This window comes from Anticarsia gemmatalis, chromosome 25 (genome assembly GCF_050436995.1).
Source record: "Anticarsia gemmatalis isolate Benzon Research Colony breed Stoneville strain chromosome 25, ilAntGemm2 primary, whole genome shotgun sequence".
Classification (NCBI taxonomy): Eukaryota; Metazoa; Arthropoda; class Insecta; order Lepidoptera; family Erebidae; genus Anticarsia; species Anticarsia gemmatalis.
Genome location: NC_134769.1, coordinates 5136090 through 5152890, shown reverse-complemented (window position 1 = coordinate 5152890; position 16801 = coordinate 5136090). Strand labels below are relative to the sequence as shown.

Here is a 16801-nt window from a genome sequence, read left to right as displayed (position 1 = left end):
TCTGAAATGCATTTAGTAATTACAAAAAGGTTTTTGTTTTATATGTGTATAAATGTGAATTACTTGGGTTAACTTGGTTGTGTAATATTTGTACGTGATCTTCTATGGGTATATGTTACTAACGTTGTATTTATGTTTTCTTTACTTTTGAATTCCTTCCATAGGCGTGGCACAGACGTGTCCATCATTGGTACGACGGGAATGACACAAAAAGATCCCACATTACCCCAAAAACGGGGTAAATTGACTAGAGGGTATGTCGCGACACCTTAGGAATGTGTATTGTGTACCCTTTAATACCTATAACACTTAACTCTCCTATTTAAACTCAAAAGAATATTCTCTGTTTCTTTGAAGGAAATAGTTTTTTTCATTCGCTGATGCAAATTACATTGGTAAAGGCTAAGTCTTCATTTGAGTAGACTTAATAAGGTTTCTTATTCCATTTAAAGTACTACTACACTTAAAGGGCTGTCTGAAATGTTACGAAATAGAAGTAGCAAAGGTTTAACAATCTAATCTACGTTACAATTCAAAATGACCGACAAGCAATTAATTTTAAAAGCCATGCTTTTTATTGGTACTATCTACAAATGGTTTCTTGATATTAGTCTCAATTGCGTTACAGTTTTAAAAACTTTTGATTTAATCTGTTTTTTCTTATCACGTCTCTCAATGTGGTCGTAGCCTTGTCATAATGTAATTTGCAGCGGCTCTCAAGTAATTTAATACTTAACAATTACTCACTTGTTTAATTCAAGGCATGATTTTTAAGAATAGCTTCAAAGGCCCCGGTCCACTTTCACGAATGCATACATAGTGTATTATTAAGGTTTACGGTTGTAATAATCCGTGTTTATAGCTCAAATCTTAATAAAGCAACTGTCCAATTTAAAACAATAAATAGTCGCGAAATATTGGTTGAATTATTATAATGCTGAATTTGATCAATTTACCAGTTTATGACCACTTGAAAGGCTTTGGATTATTCTCCAAGCTCGAAACTGTCTTTCATTTCCACAAAAACAAAACGGAATGACTTTCCGAACAACCTAATAGCTATAGGCCCGAGTTCGGTTCCACCGTGTACAATTTTTTTCTGGTTCGAAGTCCTTTTTCTGGAGGCAGCAATGTTCCATGTGAAGAGCAAACAGGAAGCCTTAATGATGAGCCATATGATTCAGAAACAAAAAAATAAACCGACTCGAAATAAGACTGCAAATAAAAGAAGTTACTTAACTTAATAGACTTAATTTGATAAACACGACGTTAAGATCAACATAAATTGAGACCAGTAAAAGGTCTCTAGAAATTTCGCCAATCGTTTTGACCCGAACCTGATGAAATGACAACTAACATTTATCGAGATAATGTTAAGCAAATTATCGATTCATAAATAAAACTGTTTTTAAAAGTAAGAATGATTTTGCAAACTGAGACACTGATATTGTCAGTATAATATAAAATTTTACATAATTGTTTTTTTAATAGGAATTACTTAAGGTGTAACCTTGGTAATTCTAAGACTTGAAATATATTTGTTGTATTTGCAAAATAACTAAGCGATAGTTTCCTCTACTTATGACGTAAACAAATTAAGGAAACTGTATATTTTTATTGATAAGTTGATATTTAAAACCCGTATCGTGTTAGAACTTACCTAGTATTTTATATCTACTTTTGGTAGTATAGTATTCTTTTTGTCAGTTTTCTTATAAAGCTGTAGTCAAATCTCCGTCGGATAAAAAGAAAGCTGTAAAAATAGCAAATATTTACGTTATTTTAAAAAAATAATAGATAATTATGATAGTATGCTTAATATCGTTAAAGTGGACCAAACCCTGAAACCTATGATTTAACAAAAAATAAACTTATCTCTCACGTCATAATCTGTTGAAACAATAACAGCATGTAATTTGAAAAATATTTGAACACCAAGGTCTTCTAGTGAACTTTTGAATCATTCATTATGTCCATTCGCTATCTTTTCTAAAGTAATTCTCTCTATTAGAATATCAAAAACTTCACTAGATTAGAAGACTCTAGGAAATTCTTGAATCTATTTTCGATATCACTTCAAACATATATGGACATAAAAGTATCAGCAATTTTATTAACAAAGTTACGCTTTATAATGGACGATACTAACATAAATGTTTATTACATTATTTAGTCATAAACTTTATAATTAAATACATACGTAATACATTTTACGTCAAACATAATAATAGCAATAAGAACAAAACTGACTCAGTTTTTGTCGTCAAGTTATGTTATTCAAATGATCTAATATCGTGTTATTTACGCTAAAACAAAAAGTCTGTAGACGACATTTGTCTTTTGGATAACTTAATTCTTAGACGTTCTGAGACGGACCTTTTTATTAACCTGTAATACTCCTGAAACATTTTCAGGTAAAAAGAACATTTAGGTTTATATTTCTTTACAAGCTATTACGCACTAACGACTAGGTCTGAATTGCCGGTCGATTTCAGACACTAGCGAAAATTGCCAGTTGTTTGGCCACAATGCGTATATTTCTACAACACTATTGCTGTAAAAACTTCTGTGGAATTCGACAAAAATGTTCTTTTTACTTTAACATTTTATTAAATGCTTCGTCCCCTTCACAACCTTCCATTGCATCTTCCAGCCGTTATGAAATGTCCCAAGACCTCCTTGACAAGCAAGTGGAGATCTTAGAACGAAGGTACGGAGGCCTGAGAGCCAGGAGGGCAGCTGTCACCATACAGAGGGCGTTTAGGAGACGACAGCTGTTGAAGAAGTTCAGCGCTATTACTGCTATGGCGAAGGCGGCTGATTCCAACCAGAGGAGACTGCAGGACGGTCCTGATCACCAACTAGTCAATGGTAAGATATTGTGAACTGTCATTGTAATTCCGAACGTAAACATTAAGTAACGTGTGTTTCTTGATCTGATTTTGAATCTGCTGGAGAGCAACGTGTTGCTGAATTGACCAGAGTTGTTATAACAAACAACACTTTCGTTCAAACCCGTATAACTATCCTGGAATGCTAGGTTTTAAAATATGTGTTGGAGAAAATGAAAAGAAATAAAAAGGAATTTGCCACTTTTCGAGCTTGTAAATAAATATGCTTTTCAATATTTCCAGGTAATGACATATACGCGAACACACTGATGCAGAAGAGTCCTGGTGGCGTGGAGAAATCCCTGGCGCTCACCAGACCCATGCGCTCCATGTCGCTGCGGGAACGACACGACATTGATATGAGGTGAGTTACATACAGATACCTATTACGTAAGAATAGCTTAGCAGCAAGGAACAACATGAGATGTTGAATTATTGAAGAAACTGTTAAATCTTACGTTTTAATAGCAGCCTGGACTTTGGAAAAAATGGTGGTAGACGGCATAGATAAGCTTTCCACATGAGACAAAAAAACATGTGAATGCAGGCATATAATTGTAGTAAATGCACAAATTTTTCAAAGAATATGCACGGAATGTTTGTGAGCAAAAACGTACATGAAACAATTCATATTAAATTCGCGTTCATAGTTTTGGCGCTCCAATCTGCGTAACCTTTCCAAATATCTCAGTGATATAAATCTTTTAGTTACCCTTTCCAGTGCCCGAGGGGCGTAATTAACTAGTCCATTTGTTAGCAAAGTCGCCAAACTTGTTGATTGTCGTATTAAACATAAAGGGTTGTAAAACTATATGCAAATGTAGATATTCTACAATAATCGTGCGATATTTAGATTATAATATGATACCGGTTGCATTTGCCGCAAATAACTAGTTTTGATAAGATCGCTATTTTATTAATCCTACTTATTGTATGCGTGAATAATTTGATATTTATTACTCTTTATCGTATAATATACCTGTATGAAATTTTACGGACAGGTAGTTTCGAAACTAGATTTTCAAGAAACAAACAATCGAAGGAAATTTTTATAGGAGGATTCAAATGCGGGCAAATACTTGTAATAGTAAAAGTATAGCGTTGTGAATGACTCTTTCATAATAATAAACTCAAGTATGGTAGACACAACATAGGCTGAAGACCCGTATGTACGGGTTCGCCATAGGTTTGAAGAAAAATTAAGAGGTTTTTTCGTATACTGCGTAATGCGTTATGAGCCCTCCATATAAGTCTATAAGATAGAGCAAACCTATTGGAAAAAAACGATCTTAAACGCATTGTTACTTTGGTATAACATTCAACTTCTATTTCAAACAAAGTAAGTCGTGTTTTCAATAAAGCGTTATACTTTAAATTTGTAATCCAATGTCGTCTACGCTGGTTATCTTTACTGCCTAAAGGAGCTCGCACATTTGAATATTTCACTACAACAACACAACAGAATAAATATACACCTTATTGTCTACAAAATAGGGTATAATTTAGCTAGTATTGTATTATAAAATTTTGTATACGGATCGAGTTAATAAAGGCAAGGTAAAAAGGTGTTGGTTTCGGTCTACCGTCGGCTCCCTGGAGAAATGCTGAAGGTTTCCGTTTTTGGATGATCTCGATCACAGCCCGTTCAATAGTTATTCGGCTATTTCTACGATATATCGAGATGTATAGCTTGTTATTAGTTTGTGAAATTATTTATAAGTAATAGTTACTTTTATAATCGTATTTCAAACTTTTGTGTTTCTAACTGCTCATTGTTGAATGTCCAAGAGTTGAAGCCTGTACTAATAGATGAGATCTTCGATATTAACGAAACTACCTAGTATACTAATCTAACTTAGACTTATGCCCGTGAAATCATCTGCGGTTGAAATGTTGTCGTTTTGCAATCTGTCGACTACTTCGCTGAAATAACACCATATTTATATGGGATTATGAAACTTCCTATTTGCAGCTTCTAGAATCTGGCAATTTCCACAGATTACTCCACAAACAATAAACAAAGAACCATCATGACGATAAAGATTAACTAATCTTCTAAAAACTAGCGTAAAATAATCTTATCTATAATCCACCGGAACAGCATCCTCATAATGAACACTTTATCTCCAGTAACCACATGTCCTGCGACCCTCAAAGCGAGGTGGAGGCTATGGTCGCGAGGGTCCAGCAGTCAGCACATCAGATACACATGATCGCGGCCGATATGCCGCCGTTACATCGAGGAGACGCCGACAGCGGGGTAAGAGAGGTTATATGTTTATTATTTTAAGTTTGTGATGCATGCTGCTTTTTTTTTTTGTTTCGTGCATGATAAAGTAAACTTGCATGAGTTTTGAAATATAAGAGTGAATCTGCAAATGTACTTTTGGCCAGTTAAACGTACATTACCGCATTTTAATTTTTATTTTATTTAAGTATTGATAGCCGAGTAGTATAAGTTGGCACCTCCCACGCAAGTGGTTGCAGGTTCGAACCCGCAATGACTTTTAATGGCAACACACCAATGACTTTTCGAAGTTATGTGTGTATTAGAAATAATTATCACATGCTCCAACGGTGAAGGAAAACATCGTGAGGAAACCTTGCATGCCTAAAATTTGTTTAAAACATTTATTGAGGGCATGCAAAGTCCCCAACCCGCACTTGGCCAGCGTGGTGGACTCAAGGTCTAACCCCTCCCTCATTACAGGAGGAGACCCTTGCCCAGCAGTGGGACATTAATGGGTTAAATTTATTTATTTATTATATAAGTATTGTTGATTGTACGATATATCTTTGATCTGAAAGCATGGTAGAAGCCATTGTTATTATTTATTATTATTGTGGATGGACTGACTAAAAAAGTGCCGTCTCAAGTTTTCAGTAAAACTACACTTGTAAATTTTTATTTAGAAGATAAAGTAGTGACCTCGGTAAATATACGGTTTTGTTATAAGTACGTATCTTAGAGAAAGGGATAATAATTTGGAATTGCTAACCTATCACCTTTGTAATAAATTCATTGAAGTCTATATATCAAGTAAGAATATTTTTTTAGACCTCTCACAATAAATTCCAATCCATGAACCACATCAACATCAACATCAGTCATGAACCACAAACAAAAAAACAACTTGTTTTTAACATAACCCAATGCAGATCGCAACTACACTCAAACATCCTTATCACTGATAACATATTCATCTCGAACAACAATGCGTACGTAATTAACAATAACCTATTATCACTCTTATCATTATCACATGACGTACACATGCCCAGAGTTTTTTCACTCAGAGATGGACTTTCACAAGCCGAAAGAGGTCGTGAAAAGTATTAGCAAGAGCAAAAATGTGTCGTTTTTCAAAACTTTGAAGAGAATCAAATTGTGGGGGTTTAATACTGGGAAGTATAAAGTGTGTGTATATTTTTGTTGCGTTATTTTTTTGTGTGTAAATATTTTGCTGTAATTGAGCTTGGTTTGACTAGTTGTAAATCGTCAGTTAGTACAGTGGTTGCAAACGTCAGTAAAAGTCTATTAAAATTCTTCAGCTATCTCATACTGTTCAAAGGTAGTGAAACCATCCGAAATTGTAAAACTTTCAGCAATCCATGGACTGCTATCAAAATGCATAGGGTTCGTGACGATTTGCTTTTTGTTAGATTTTTATAACCGACTATTTATTCTAGAACGTGAAATATTGTATAAACGTTATCTTTTACGACAGAAACCTCTGTCAATTATCCTAAATTTCTATAGGAATATAGTTTGTATATATTCCGCTAGCATGTTCATCTATTTGGTTACTTATTTCATTCGTTTTAAATGTATAAAGATTTTATCATGCAAGGATACACTAGGTATTAGATCTTTATTTGCGGTCGTAAAATTTTTATTATTTGCATTTTATGGAAACACTTTGAACGAAATAATGGAATAGTGCATCGTAACTATCTAGTGAATAATACGTCCATGTCGTCCATATAATAAGATACGAAGCGAAGTACGTAGACTGCTCATGCGAGCATCGAACCCACTGTGAATGGCTTATTGTTAGTAGATAAACCATATAAATAGCCGGTTTCAATCGATATTTTTGTTATTTTGAAACTGTTAATGCCAAATATTCCCTTCGATATGTGTATAAAGTTGCATGTGCAATGCAAAAAGCATTAGCTTTACCCTATTGTTTGCTTTACACTTCACATTCGTTTTAAACATTGAAACCAGCTTAAATTGCACCTTGCATCTGACTTTCTTGAATTGCAGATTGTAAATATAAGAAACTCAAGATAAAATCAATCAAAATCTTAAACTTAATCCACCCACTTCCACCAATCATAATTTAGACAGTCATTGTGTACAGATAATAGACTCATTTATGAACAGAATTGTCCAATATTTTGTCCCTTTTACTCTCACTTTGTCATTCTTTTATTCTATTAACGAAATCTCTTATTTCCAGGTTTGCAGTTGTTCAGTGAGTGGTTCAGTCACCAACATATCGACGTCCTCGTCGCACAATGAATCTCTCCACAATCATCAGCTGCTCAATAATACAGGTACACGATAATATACCTTAAGTTTGTATACATAAAGTTGACTTTACTATGTAAAGTAGGTGATGCTTAGGTTCTTTTGCTACATTAATCAGGTTGACTTATCAAATGATTGCGTTTGTTTTTAACCGATTGGTACTTTAATGGAAAAGCAAGTAGTGTTCTTTGATCTCTGTCTACCCTCATGAGAATAAAGCGATGCGTTTGATGCTACTTTCGTAAGTGCTGGTTTTTCAGGTTAAGAGTTGGATATCTGGAATAGAGCTTGGTAACTGAAACTAACAGCCGTTAGGTTTTTAGTATTCAACCGAATTTGATACCATTATGTGCCTAAATGAATAAGTCATCATTATATAAAAAATAAACAAATAGAACAATGTATATTCCGGAAACAAACTTAATCTTTTGCAGACGTTGTTACTGTCAAAAGAGCATATCAAAATACAAAATTCACGCGAAATAGTAAAAGCAAACGTTGCAATCTTATCTCAAAAGATTTCTTCTCACGGGTTCCTTGTTCCTATTGCGAATAAAAGTCGGTATCTTTCCGCGTTACATTATCTATAGTATATGTAATTTTGTATTATCAGCGCGGGAATTTTATCTTGCAGTTGTTTATAGTATATTTAGGTATTATACGTATTAGCGATTATCAATCATTCGTCGATGAATAATCAATTAAAACGGACGTTTGTATTTAATAATTTTACGTACTTAAAATATATAACGTGAATTAATTATTCTAATATTTTTGGGGCAATACACGTAGTTTGTTCCCAAATTTGATGGATAAATCAAAGACTAAAAGTGATTTTGAATTTGCTAGATTTTATAATTTGAAGAGTTATAAAAATATTCATTTGGCAACTGTGTGTGACGTAAAAAGGATTCTGTTATCAATAGATATAGAAAGAAAGTGATTATAATTATAATTATATTGAAAGTGCTTTTGTGAAATGGTGACGGAGATACTGAAAACTACGGTTGCCTTTGAGTTTATTTCTAAGGTGCCTTTTATAGGTAAGGCAAGATACTTAGTACAAGCACAATTCTTATCAAATACAAAATAGACCTTTTAGAATTAAACAGGTCTACTGTTAACTGTCTTCCGAAATTTTCCAGAAATGAATTGTACCAACAATCGTCTCAGTCCTAGGCCTTAGAAAGACCTTTTTTCCACCACGCTAATCAAGTGCGCGTTAGAAACGGGCGTTTAAAAGTAGTGTCCAAATCGATATTGTCAGCACACTTGTAAAAAGTTTTGTAGCCTCGGAAATAAGGAATACATAATCAAAGTTTGTCTCTTTAAATTGTTTAACATTACTTCTTAATTTTGCATTATAACGTCGCAAATCAATAGTATCTTATGCATCACACGATATAAAATTAACAAGATACAAGCCTTTACTTAAAGTTTTATTTACATTTATAAGAAAATTAATATTGACATTATATAATTTTTTCCTCAGGTCCAATATACGGGAACCTGCTGTCATCCGGCGGCAAGCCGTTGTCGTCGCCCACCGCGCGGCAGCAACAGCAGCTGGCCGCGATACAAGCCGCCAACGCCCGCCGTCTGCCGCCCGAAGTACCTAAGAGGACCAGCAGTATTACACTCAAGTAAGTAACGTATAAAGCTTCGACCAAACCTGAGCGACCAAAGCGGGAGCGTCAGACGCGCCGCGGACGCTACCAGTGTTTATCTATGGCACTTTGCACACCTACACGACCGCGACGTAGTTGTAGTAGTAGTAGTAGTAGTAGTTGTAGACGCTCCCGCTTCGCGTCCCGCATTCTTGCCGCGCAGGTGTGGCTGAAGCTTAAACTAAAATATTACTTTAAAATTGCTTTGGTAGTATAAGCCTGTCTTTCACCGTGAAAGACGACGTAGGAAGATACAAATCTACTTTTATTTTATGCTAATGAAAAGTCATGATTACTTTTTTAAAAGTTTAAAGTCCAATAAAAACAGTGAAATCAATACGATATTTGGATTATAAGTTGATGACTGTAGCCAAGTCGCTTAAGTTGGCACCTCCTACGCAAATGTTCGACGGTTCGAACTCGAGGCACGCTTTTCGAAGTTATGTGCATATCTCCTAATGATCTACATGCAGTTTGAAACCTAAGTCTTATCTTTATTACAGTTAAATTATTTATAATTTAACTTTGTTTATTATGTAATTTCAACCGTTAAATGCCCTAGAATACAATATACTACTAAATTACGTTTTATATAAATAAATCAACTAGGTATTCTTTGGACTCTGCTTACCCCTATGGAAAAATGATAATTTTATGTTTGTATCAAAAACTGGGTAAATAATATTTATTATACCAACCCAAATTTTGGTACGAGATAGAATCACAGATAGTAATCAGCACCCAGCAAGTTTGATATAAACAATTTTGTAATCAAATAGTAATGTGATGACGAAACCTGTATCTAATTAGTATTATCGTTCATTATCACGGTAATACTTAGTGAATTGTACGTACCTATAGAAATATCTATATTTAGTCATCACATTTAGTAAGATTATATTTGAAACGTAATAATGTATTATTAATTTTGTTTATAATAACTTTTCCATCATGTTTTAAAATTTTATCAATCTATTGATTGAAATCTGATTCTGAATGTTTCAATTTGTTATTTGAAAATATCGTACGATACGTTCTTAGCATAGTCTAAACGGACAAACAACTATTTCAATGGGAACCATAGTATCTTTGCAACCTTTTATTTAAGCAGAAATAAAAACTCGGTCTTCTAATGTCTTATTTCTTGCACTTATTTAAGCATACAAACAAATTACTGATTCTCTCTTTCTGACACACTCTACCAATGAGTGTGAGAGAGAGAGAGAGAAAGAGTCAGTGAGAGTGACAAAAGATGCAACCCATATACAAATTACATATTCACTAATTCACTAACGTATACTTTTACATAATCCCCAGTGCGGAAAGTCCAGTATCCCTCCGTCGCGCGGAATGCGGCGGCGCGGTCGTCCGTGGGGGGTCAATGTCCTCTGTCCAGTCGTCATCGTCGTCATCATCGCAGGAACACCGCCACCACTACCACCAGCCCTATCAGCCGAGGGCACCCGTGAGTATAACATAAATACTTATCTCATGTAGATTTGAACCTGAGTTGCCTTAGCTTGCATGTTTTGTTAATTTGCTCCGGAAACCAGAAATATCCAACACACTGATTGCAGTTCTGCTGTTCGGTGACTAAAACGCTGTGGGTCTTAAAAACAAAAAATAATGTTTATAGACGTACGAGTGTAGTAATGGCGTTTTAGTTACTGAACGACAGATCAACCGTTCTTTAGGTTTAAAATAAACCAAAACGACAAAATTTTAATTCACAAATTGACAGCACTACCCCCAAAAACCATAAAAACTCAACCAATTTAAACCACTTTTCACCAATCTTCAAAAAAAATCTACCGCACACCTTCTGCAACAAGCATGCAAGGTACCAAACACGAACCAGCATTCGAACGACGCACAACGAACACGTAATGACCCCGCCCCGCATGTCACAGGAGGCGCACGTCCACATCCAAGAACCGAGTTATCAGCACCAGAGAACCGGTTCATCGTCAGGGTATGAAGAGCGCTACTCGGTTTGGAAGCGCCAGGATGTTCCTCCGTACTACGAGGCACCTCCTCCTCAGGCTGCTTGCTGTAGACCGACACATGAGCATCATCAGCATCCCCATCAGCCGCTTAAGGTATGGTATATCATCAGAATCGATTCTGGATCTCGATCTTACTGAATATGAGGGTGATGGAATTGTACACACTTGGTCGTTATAAACAAAACCTGCGCGTTGGCTAGTTCCTAAAATCCTAGCCGTAACTAAATGATGCTTAAGAGGACATAAATATACTGCTGATTTCATCCTTTATAGCAGAAGAATGGGAAAAAAAATCTGGAGTATATGACGTCAAACATGTTTTTGTTAAGTTGTATGTAAGAATCAGTCATTGGTCATTGCTGCGACTGTCTAAATACGGTATCATTAGTTATTTTTGAAAAGATTTCACCTAGGTTCTCTTCCGAACATCCATTCGCATGACATTTCTCTTTCTCCGTTTGTTTCTCTTACACGTTTTTCACGTTCTTCCAAGTATCACTTTATTTTTCGTACATTTAAGTTAAGAATTACAGGTTATCCATTTCTGTCAAAGCTATTTTTTTAGTATTACATCGCTTTAAAAATACGTTAAACTATAATTTTTGTTGCCATTTTTTCATATAGTAACTAGTACTCATGTAGCTTAGAACTTACAAAAGGCATAAAATGGTATTCCTAATATTAATTATGTATATCTCTTTTTCAGGTTTCAGAGACGGTCCGCAAACGCCAATACCGCGTTGGTCTAAACCTGTTCAATAAGAAGCCAGAGCGTGGTATCGCTTACCTGATTTCTCGTGGTTTCTTGGAGAACTCTCCCCGTGGAGTAGCGCGGTTCCTCATCACCAGGAAGGGGCTGAGCAAGCAGATGATCGGAGAATACCTCGGAAACCTCCAGAACCCATTCAACATGGCCGTGCTAGAGTGAGTTGTACTGTCTTAATTTTAGAAGATTTTTTAAATCTCAATTTCTTGTTTCTGTCATTGCGGTGACTTTTACAGACATACAAACAACAGACAAATGAAGAACGCACAAATATTTGTCACTGAACCTTTGTAACCATTCATGCCGAATCAGATCCCCTTACGAAATAAAGCTTGGGGTCATCGACTTATTTTATTTCAGATCAGAGATTTTATCTTGGAGAATTCGTAATACCAATGAACTACCACCAGAAATAAAGCTTTACTATAGGACATCATCAGATGACGACGTAGATGACGTCAAGGATAGGGCGAAGTGAAGGAAGAGTATAAGGAAGGCTGACCCCACTACCGGGGGGACGACAAGCCAGGAAGATAGAGACTATAAGACATCATCACTATGAACCATTTTTTCCTTTCCAGATGCTTCGTAAACGAGTTAGATCTCTCTGGCATGGCAGTAGACGTGGCCCTCCGCCGCTACCAGGCTCACTTCCGGCTGCCGGGCGAGGCGCAGAAGATAGAGCGCCTAGTGGAGGCTTTCGCGCGCCGCTACTGCGTCTGTAACACTGACTTCGTGCAACGTCTGCGCACGCAGGACACGGTACGTGCACGTATACGTATATTTCATTTAACTGTTGAGAGAGAGAAAGAAGGTTTCTTGGCAAAGATGGAAAAAGATGTCTGGATAATTTGGTCGTGTAGAGAGAATTAATAAAGAAATAAATGAATATAATTAATTGTTCGGAGTGAAACGGAATCGCCAGGAGAAGACGCACAACACATAGATACACAGATCATATCGATAATATCTTGCGATGACTGTCACTGACGTTTTAAAGACCAACTGGTCGTGATAAAGCATCGCTGATTGCTGTTATCATTGAATAATCAATTGGCATCGGTAAAATAATCGTGTGAGCCATTTCCTGATTGCACGTTGATAAGAATCTTAGAGAGTCATGTTAAGTATAAGCATTATTGCATACCTTCATACACTAATTAAGAGCTCTTAAACGCCGTGACGTCAATGACTAGTACTTAAGGTTGGATTGTTGTCAAGCAAATATCGTTGTAGCGAATTTTTATATTACGAGTAGTATCATAACTCTTCTTTTTGTTGTCCTCATACCACATTATTTGGGGTCTTTACGACTTGTTTTTTCTTAAAAACATTTTGTAAAAGGGATTAAGCTTATGTTTCTACAATCAGCCGCCTGCCTGACGGAGGCCCTCCTTAGGAATATTAGTATCATAACTGCCGTCAAATGCCGTTTCAATTATCATTAACTAGCTGATCCGTGCTGAACTTCGCTCGAGTCACATAAGAGAGAATAGGTCATAATTTCCCCCGTTTTTGTAACATTTTTCACTGGTACTCTATTCCTATGAGTCGTAGCGTGATGAAATATAGCCTATAGCCTCAATTAATAGGCTATCCAACAGTAAAAGAATTCTTCAATGCGCACCAGTAGTTCCTAAGATTAGCGCGTTCAAACAAACAAACTCTTCAGCTTTATAATCATATTTTTATTTCGCAGATATTCGTGCTAGCCTTCGCCATAATAATGTTGAACACGGACCTGCACACGCCGAACCTGAAGCCTGAAGCTCGCATGTCGTTGGACGATTTCGTGCGCAACCTGCGCGGAATCGACGACTGCGGCGACATCGACCGCGACATGCTCGCCGGTATCTACGAGCGCGTCAAGACCAGCGAGTTCCGCCCCGGCAGTGATCATGTTACGCAGGTAATTTAATAATGCGATAACTATCCCTTAGCGACGTCGACTGTTATATGTAGAAGTCGCAAAACAACTTTAATATTGTTCTATACTAGTTGACCCACGCAACTTTGCTTGCGTCACATAAGCGAGAATGGGTCATGATTTTTTCCCCGTTTTTGAAACATTTATCCTTGCTACCCCACTCTTTGTGTGTGTAGCGTAATGTTATATAGCCTAAAGCCCTCCTCAATAAACAAGCTATCCAACAATAAAATATTTTTTCAATCGCATCAACAGTTCCTGAGATTAGCGCGTACAAACAAACAAACTCTTCAGCTCTGTAATATTAGTATAGATTTTAAACATTCTCAATCTTCACTTGATGACCAGCGTGGTGTACTTATGGCCTATTCACTGCATAATTCCGTGACAGCAATGCGTTAATTCAAATACCATTTTGTACATTGCAGGTGATGAAAGTGCAAGCGACAATAGTGGGCAAGAAGCCGCACTTAGCTCTCCCGCATCGACGCCTGGTGTGCTACTGCCGGCTCTACGAGATACCCGACATACATAAGAAGGAACGGCCCGGCGTGCACCAGCGAGAGGTACAATCAACAATACATTGAATATTTCGTTTCTATTGATCTGTTCGTTTATTTGACTATAGGGTAAAGAATATTTAAGGGGATGGTTGTCTTAATCGATTTGGGAAGACTCAAAGAAGTTTCAAGTTTTATGGAGTCAAAAGTTTAGGATCAGAATAAGTTAAAGGATACTTTAGCCAGAATCTACTTAGTTACTTTCATTTATTTATTTGCATGGATAACTTAGCTTAGAAAATGAGTCAGATATAGAGTAACAATACATATTGCAAGAGCCTATGACAAGTCATCGTTCTCGCCATTTATAGAATTGGAACAATAATATAACAATTGCTTTCTTTAGCCTTTAAGGCGTATCATCATTATTGTATTATACATTACTAATTTCCTCTTATTACCAGGTGTTCCTGTTCAACGACCTGCTAGTGATCACAAAGATCTTCAGCAAGAAGAAGTCGTCGGTGACGTACACGTTCCGTCAGTCGTTCCCGCTGTGCGGCATGCTCGTCAACCTGTTCTCTGTGCCGCGTGAGTAATACATACCTATTATACGTTATACACTTTTATATTTGGATTGGGATTGTTTGATAGCTCTTGACTCAAGGACCGGATGATATGGAGACCTTATTTTTTCGTGCCATTTTCAATATAATTGCAATGCATTATGGTCTCAAATACTTCTTACTAAGCAGTGGGTACAAATCGTGCTAATGACTTTTGTCAGAAATTTTAATTGTGAACATTTTTTGGTTGAATTTATACTAGTAGCTTAGCATATTGACTAAAATACTCATCTTCCTAGGAAGAGTCATTACGTGTTTATAAAACTAGGCTTTTCATTTAGAAGTTAAGGCACACTTCGAGACCATAATTTGCAAGATCTCTTCCCCCAAAATGTCTTGAATTTCGTAACTTTTCTATTATTTCTGCAAAGTATTCGGTCTTATAAAACCTTCAATTGAACAAAGAAAGCTTCAATTTTGTCAGTGTTAGTCTATAATATATATTTCTTATTCCACAGACTACCCATTCGGCATCCGCCTCTCCCGTCGCGTGGACGGCCGGCGCCTGGCCACGTTCAACGCTCGCAACGAGCACGACCGCTGCAAGTTCGCGGAGGACCTGCGCGAGAGCATCGCCGAGATGGACGAGATGGAGGCCATGCGCATCGAGGGAGAACTCAACCGCGGGAAGGGACGCAATAATAACTCCGCTAGGAACGGTCAGTGGCTTATAATATATTAGATAATTCAACATTATGAAAGTGTGGTCCTCTCTGTGTGGTCCGTACGGTTTATTAGCATATGAAGATCGACAGACTTTGGATATCATAGGATCTTGATTGGACTCCCAAACGGTATGGCGATTCTCTACAGTCGGTACTGCCAAGTATCGAAAGTTTGACGTTAAAAATGTACTACCAATATAGTAGTTTTGACGCTCGTTAGATTTGCACAAAAATTTCTCGATAGCTAGCAGGTTGTCGATAGTGGTAAAGAATCATGTTACTGGTTAAATGATAATACGCCATCGTATTTTCATATTTATATTTTGAATTTTATTTTTTAACGAGCTTTTTCTGCGAAATCTTTTAATATTTTTAAACTACTTAAAAGTATTCATAACGTCATCTTATTAAACAGTTTAAAATTCATAAAACTAGTGACTTAACTCTTAATTTTGTAATATCTAATATCGTTAAAAAACAATTCTAATCAACTCGTTGTTTTATTACAGTGATGGAGAACCGTGACAGCGGTGTGGCTGATGTAGAAATTGATCATGGACAGTGCATGGACCACGTCCATATGCATGGGTACGTGTCATCATAACTTTATTTCCTTATAACACAGTAGAATAATACACAAGAAACTTAGAAGAAAAGAGTGGGTGACGGTAAAAATAGATCCCAGAGTTGTAAAGTCCTCATCACGCGCCTATGTCTTTTGCTACTATCTTTAGTTTCGAAGCCATGATTTGCTGCTATATTCAGACACACGAAGTTATTTAACACGTAGAATATTGTTTAAACGTCTTCGTAATATTGTTTACATACGATCAACAACTAAATGTCACTTTGTAGGCGAGATTCTATCCTATTATTTCACGATGTTAACCTAACATTTGTGTATTGCAGTGTGGTGGTGCCACCGCCGCCCTCGTGCCCGGCGCCGGCGGCTCCGTCCCGGCTGTCGCAGAACCCGCCGCCCACCAGCATCATCAAGCGCAACGTGCTTAGCAACTCGCTTGTCGATATTAACGACCCTGGTACGTACTTATAACAATTTCACCATATATTTTACTTTAACTACAGTTTTGTTTATAATTTTAATGATTGACCAGTACAAATAGACTTTACTGTCCAGTAAAAAAATGTTTTTAGTTGAGATATTTTTTACTAACTGTTGAGGTACCTGAAGCAGCCAATTGCAATGGTATGGTTG

The 16801-nt window shown here is 36.6% G+C and overlaps 1 protein-coding gene across 9 annotated transcripts in view; it reads left to right on the top strand.

Moving 5' to 3' along the window:
• The window catches only part of siz (Brefeldin-resistant Arf-GEF family protein schizo), a 194343-nt gene that overhangs the window by 172313 nt on the left and 5229 nt on the right, over positions 1 to 16801 (top strand). For 7 of the 9 annotated variants that reach the window (XM_076131070.1, XM_076131072.1, XM_076131078.1 and 4 more), the window contains 16 exons: positions 165 to 254; positions 2654 to 2871; positions 3135 to 3255; positions 5022 to 5160; positions 7358 to 7454; positions 8921 to 9071; positions 10413 to 10560; positions 11006 to 11194; positions 11808 to 12025; positions 12449 to 12629; positions 13567 to 13776; positions 14223 to 14360; positions 14759 to 14885; positions 15379 to 15579; positions 16095 to 16173; positions 16495 to 16625. In XM_076131070.1, the coding sequence (XP_075987185.1) occupies positions 165 to 254; positions 2654 to 2871; positions 3135 to 3255; positions 5022 to 5160; positions 7358 to 7454; positions 8921 to 9071; positions 10413 to 10560; positions 11006 to 11194; positions 11808 to 12025; positions 12449 to 12629; positions 13567 to 13776; positions 14223 to 14360; positions 14759 to 14885; positions 15379 to 15579; positions 16095 to 16173; positions 16495 to 16625 (2438 nt within the window). The remainder of the gene's footprint in view (positions 1 to 164; positions 255 to 2653; positions 2872 to 3134; positions 3256 to 5021; positions 5161 to 7357; positions 7455 to 8920; positions 9072 to 10412; positions 10561 to 11005; positions 11195 to 11807; positions 12026 to 12448; positions 12630 to 13566; positions 13777 to 14222; positions 14361 to 14758; positions 14886 to 15378; positions 15580 to 16094; positions 16174 to 16494; positions 16626 to 16801) is intronic. The other 2 variants (XM_076131071.1, XM_076131077.1) reach the window with 2 other exon arrangements.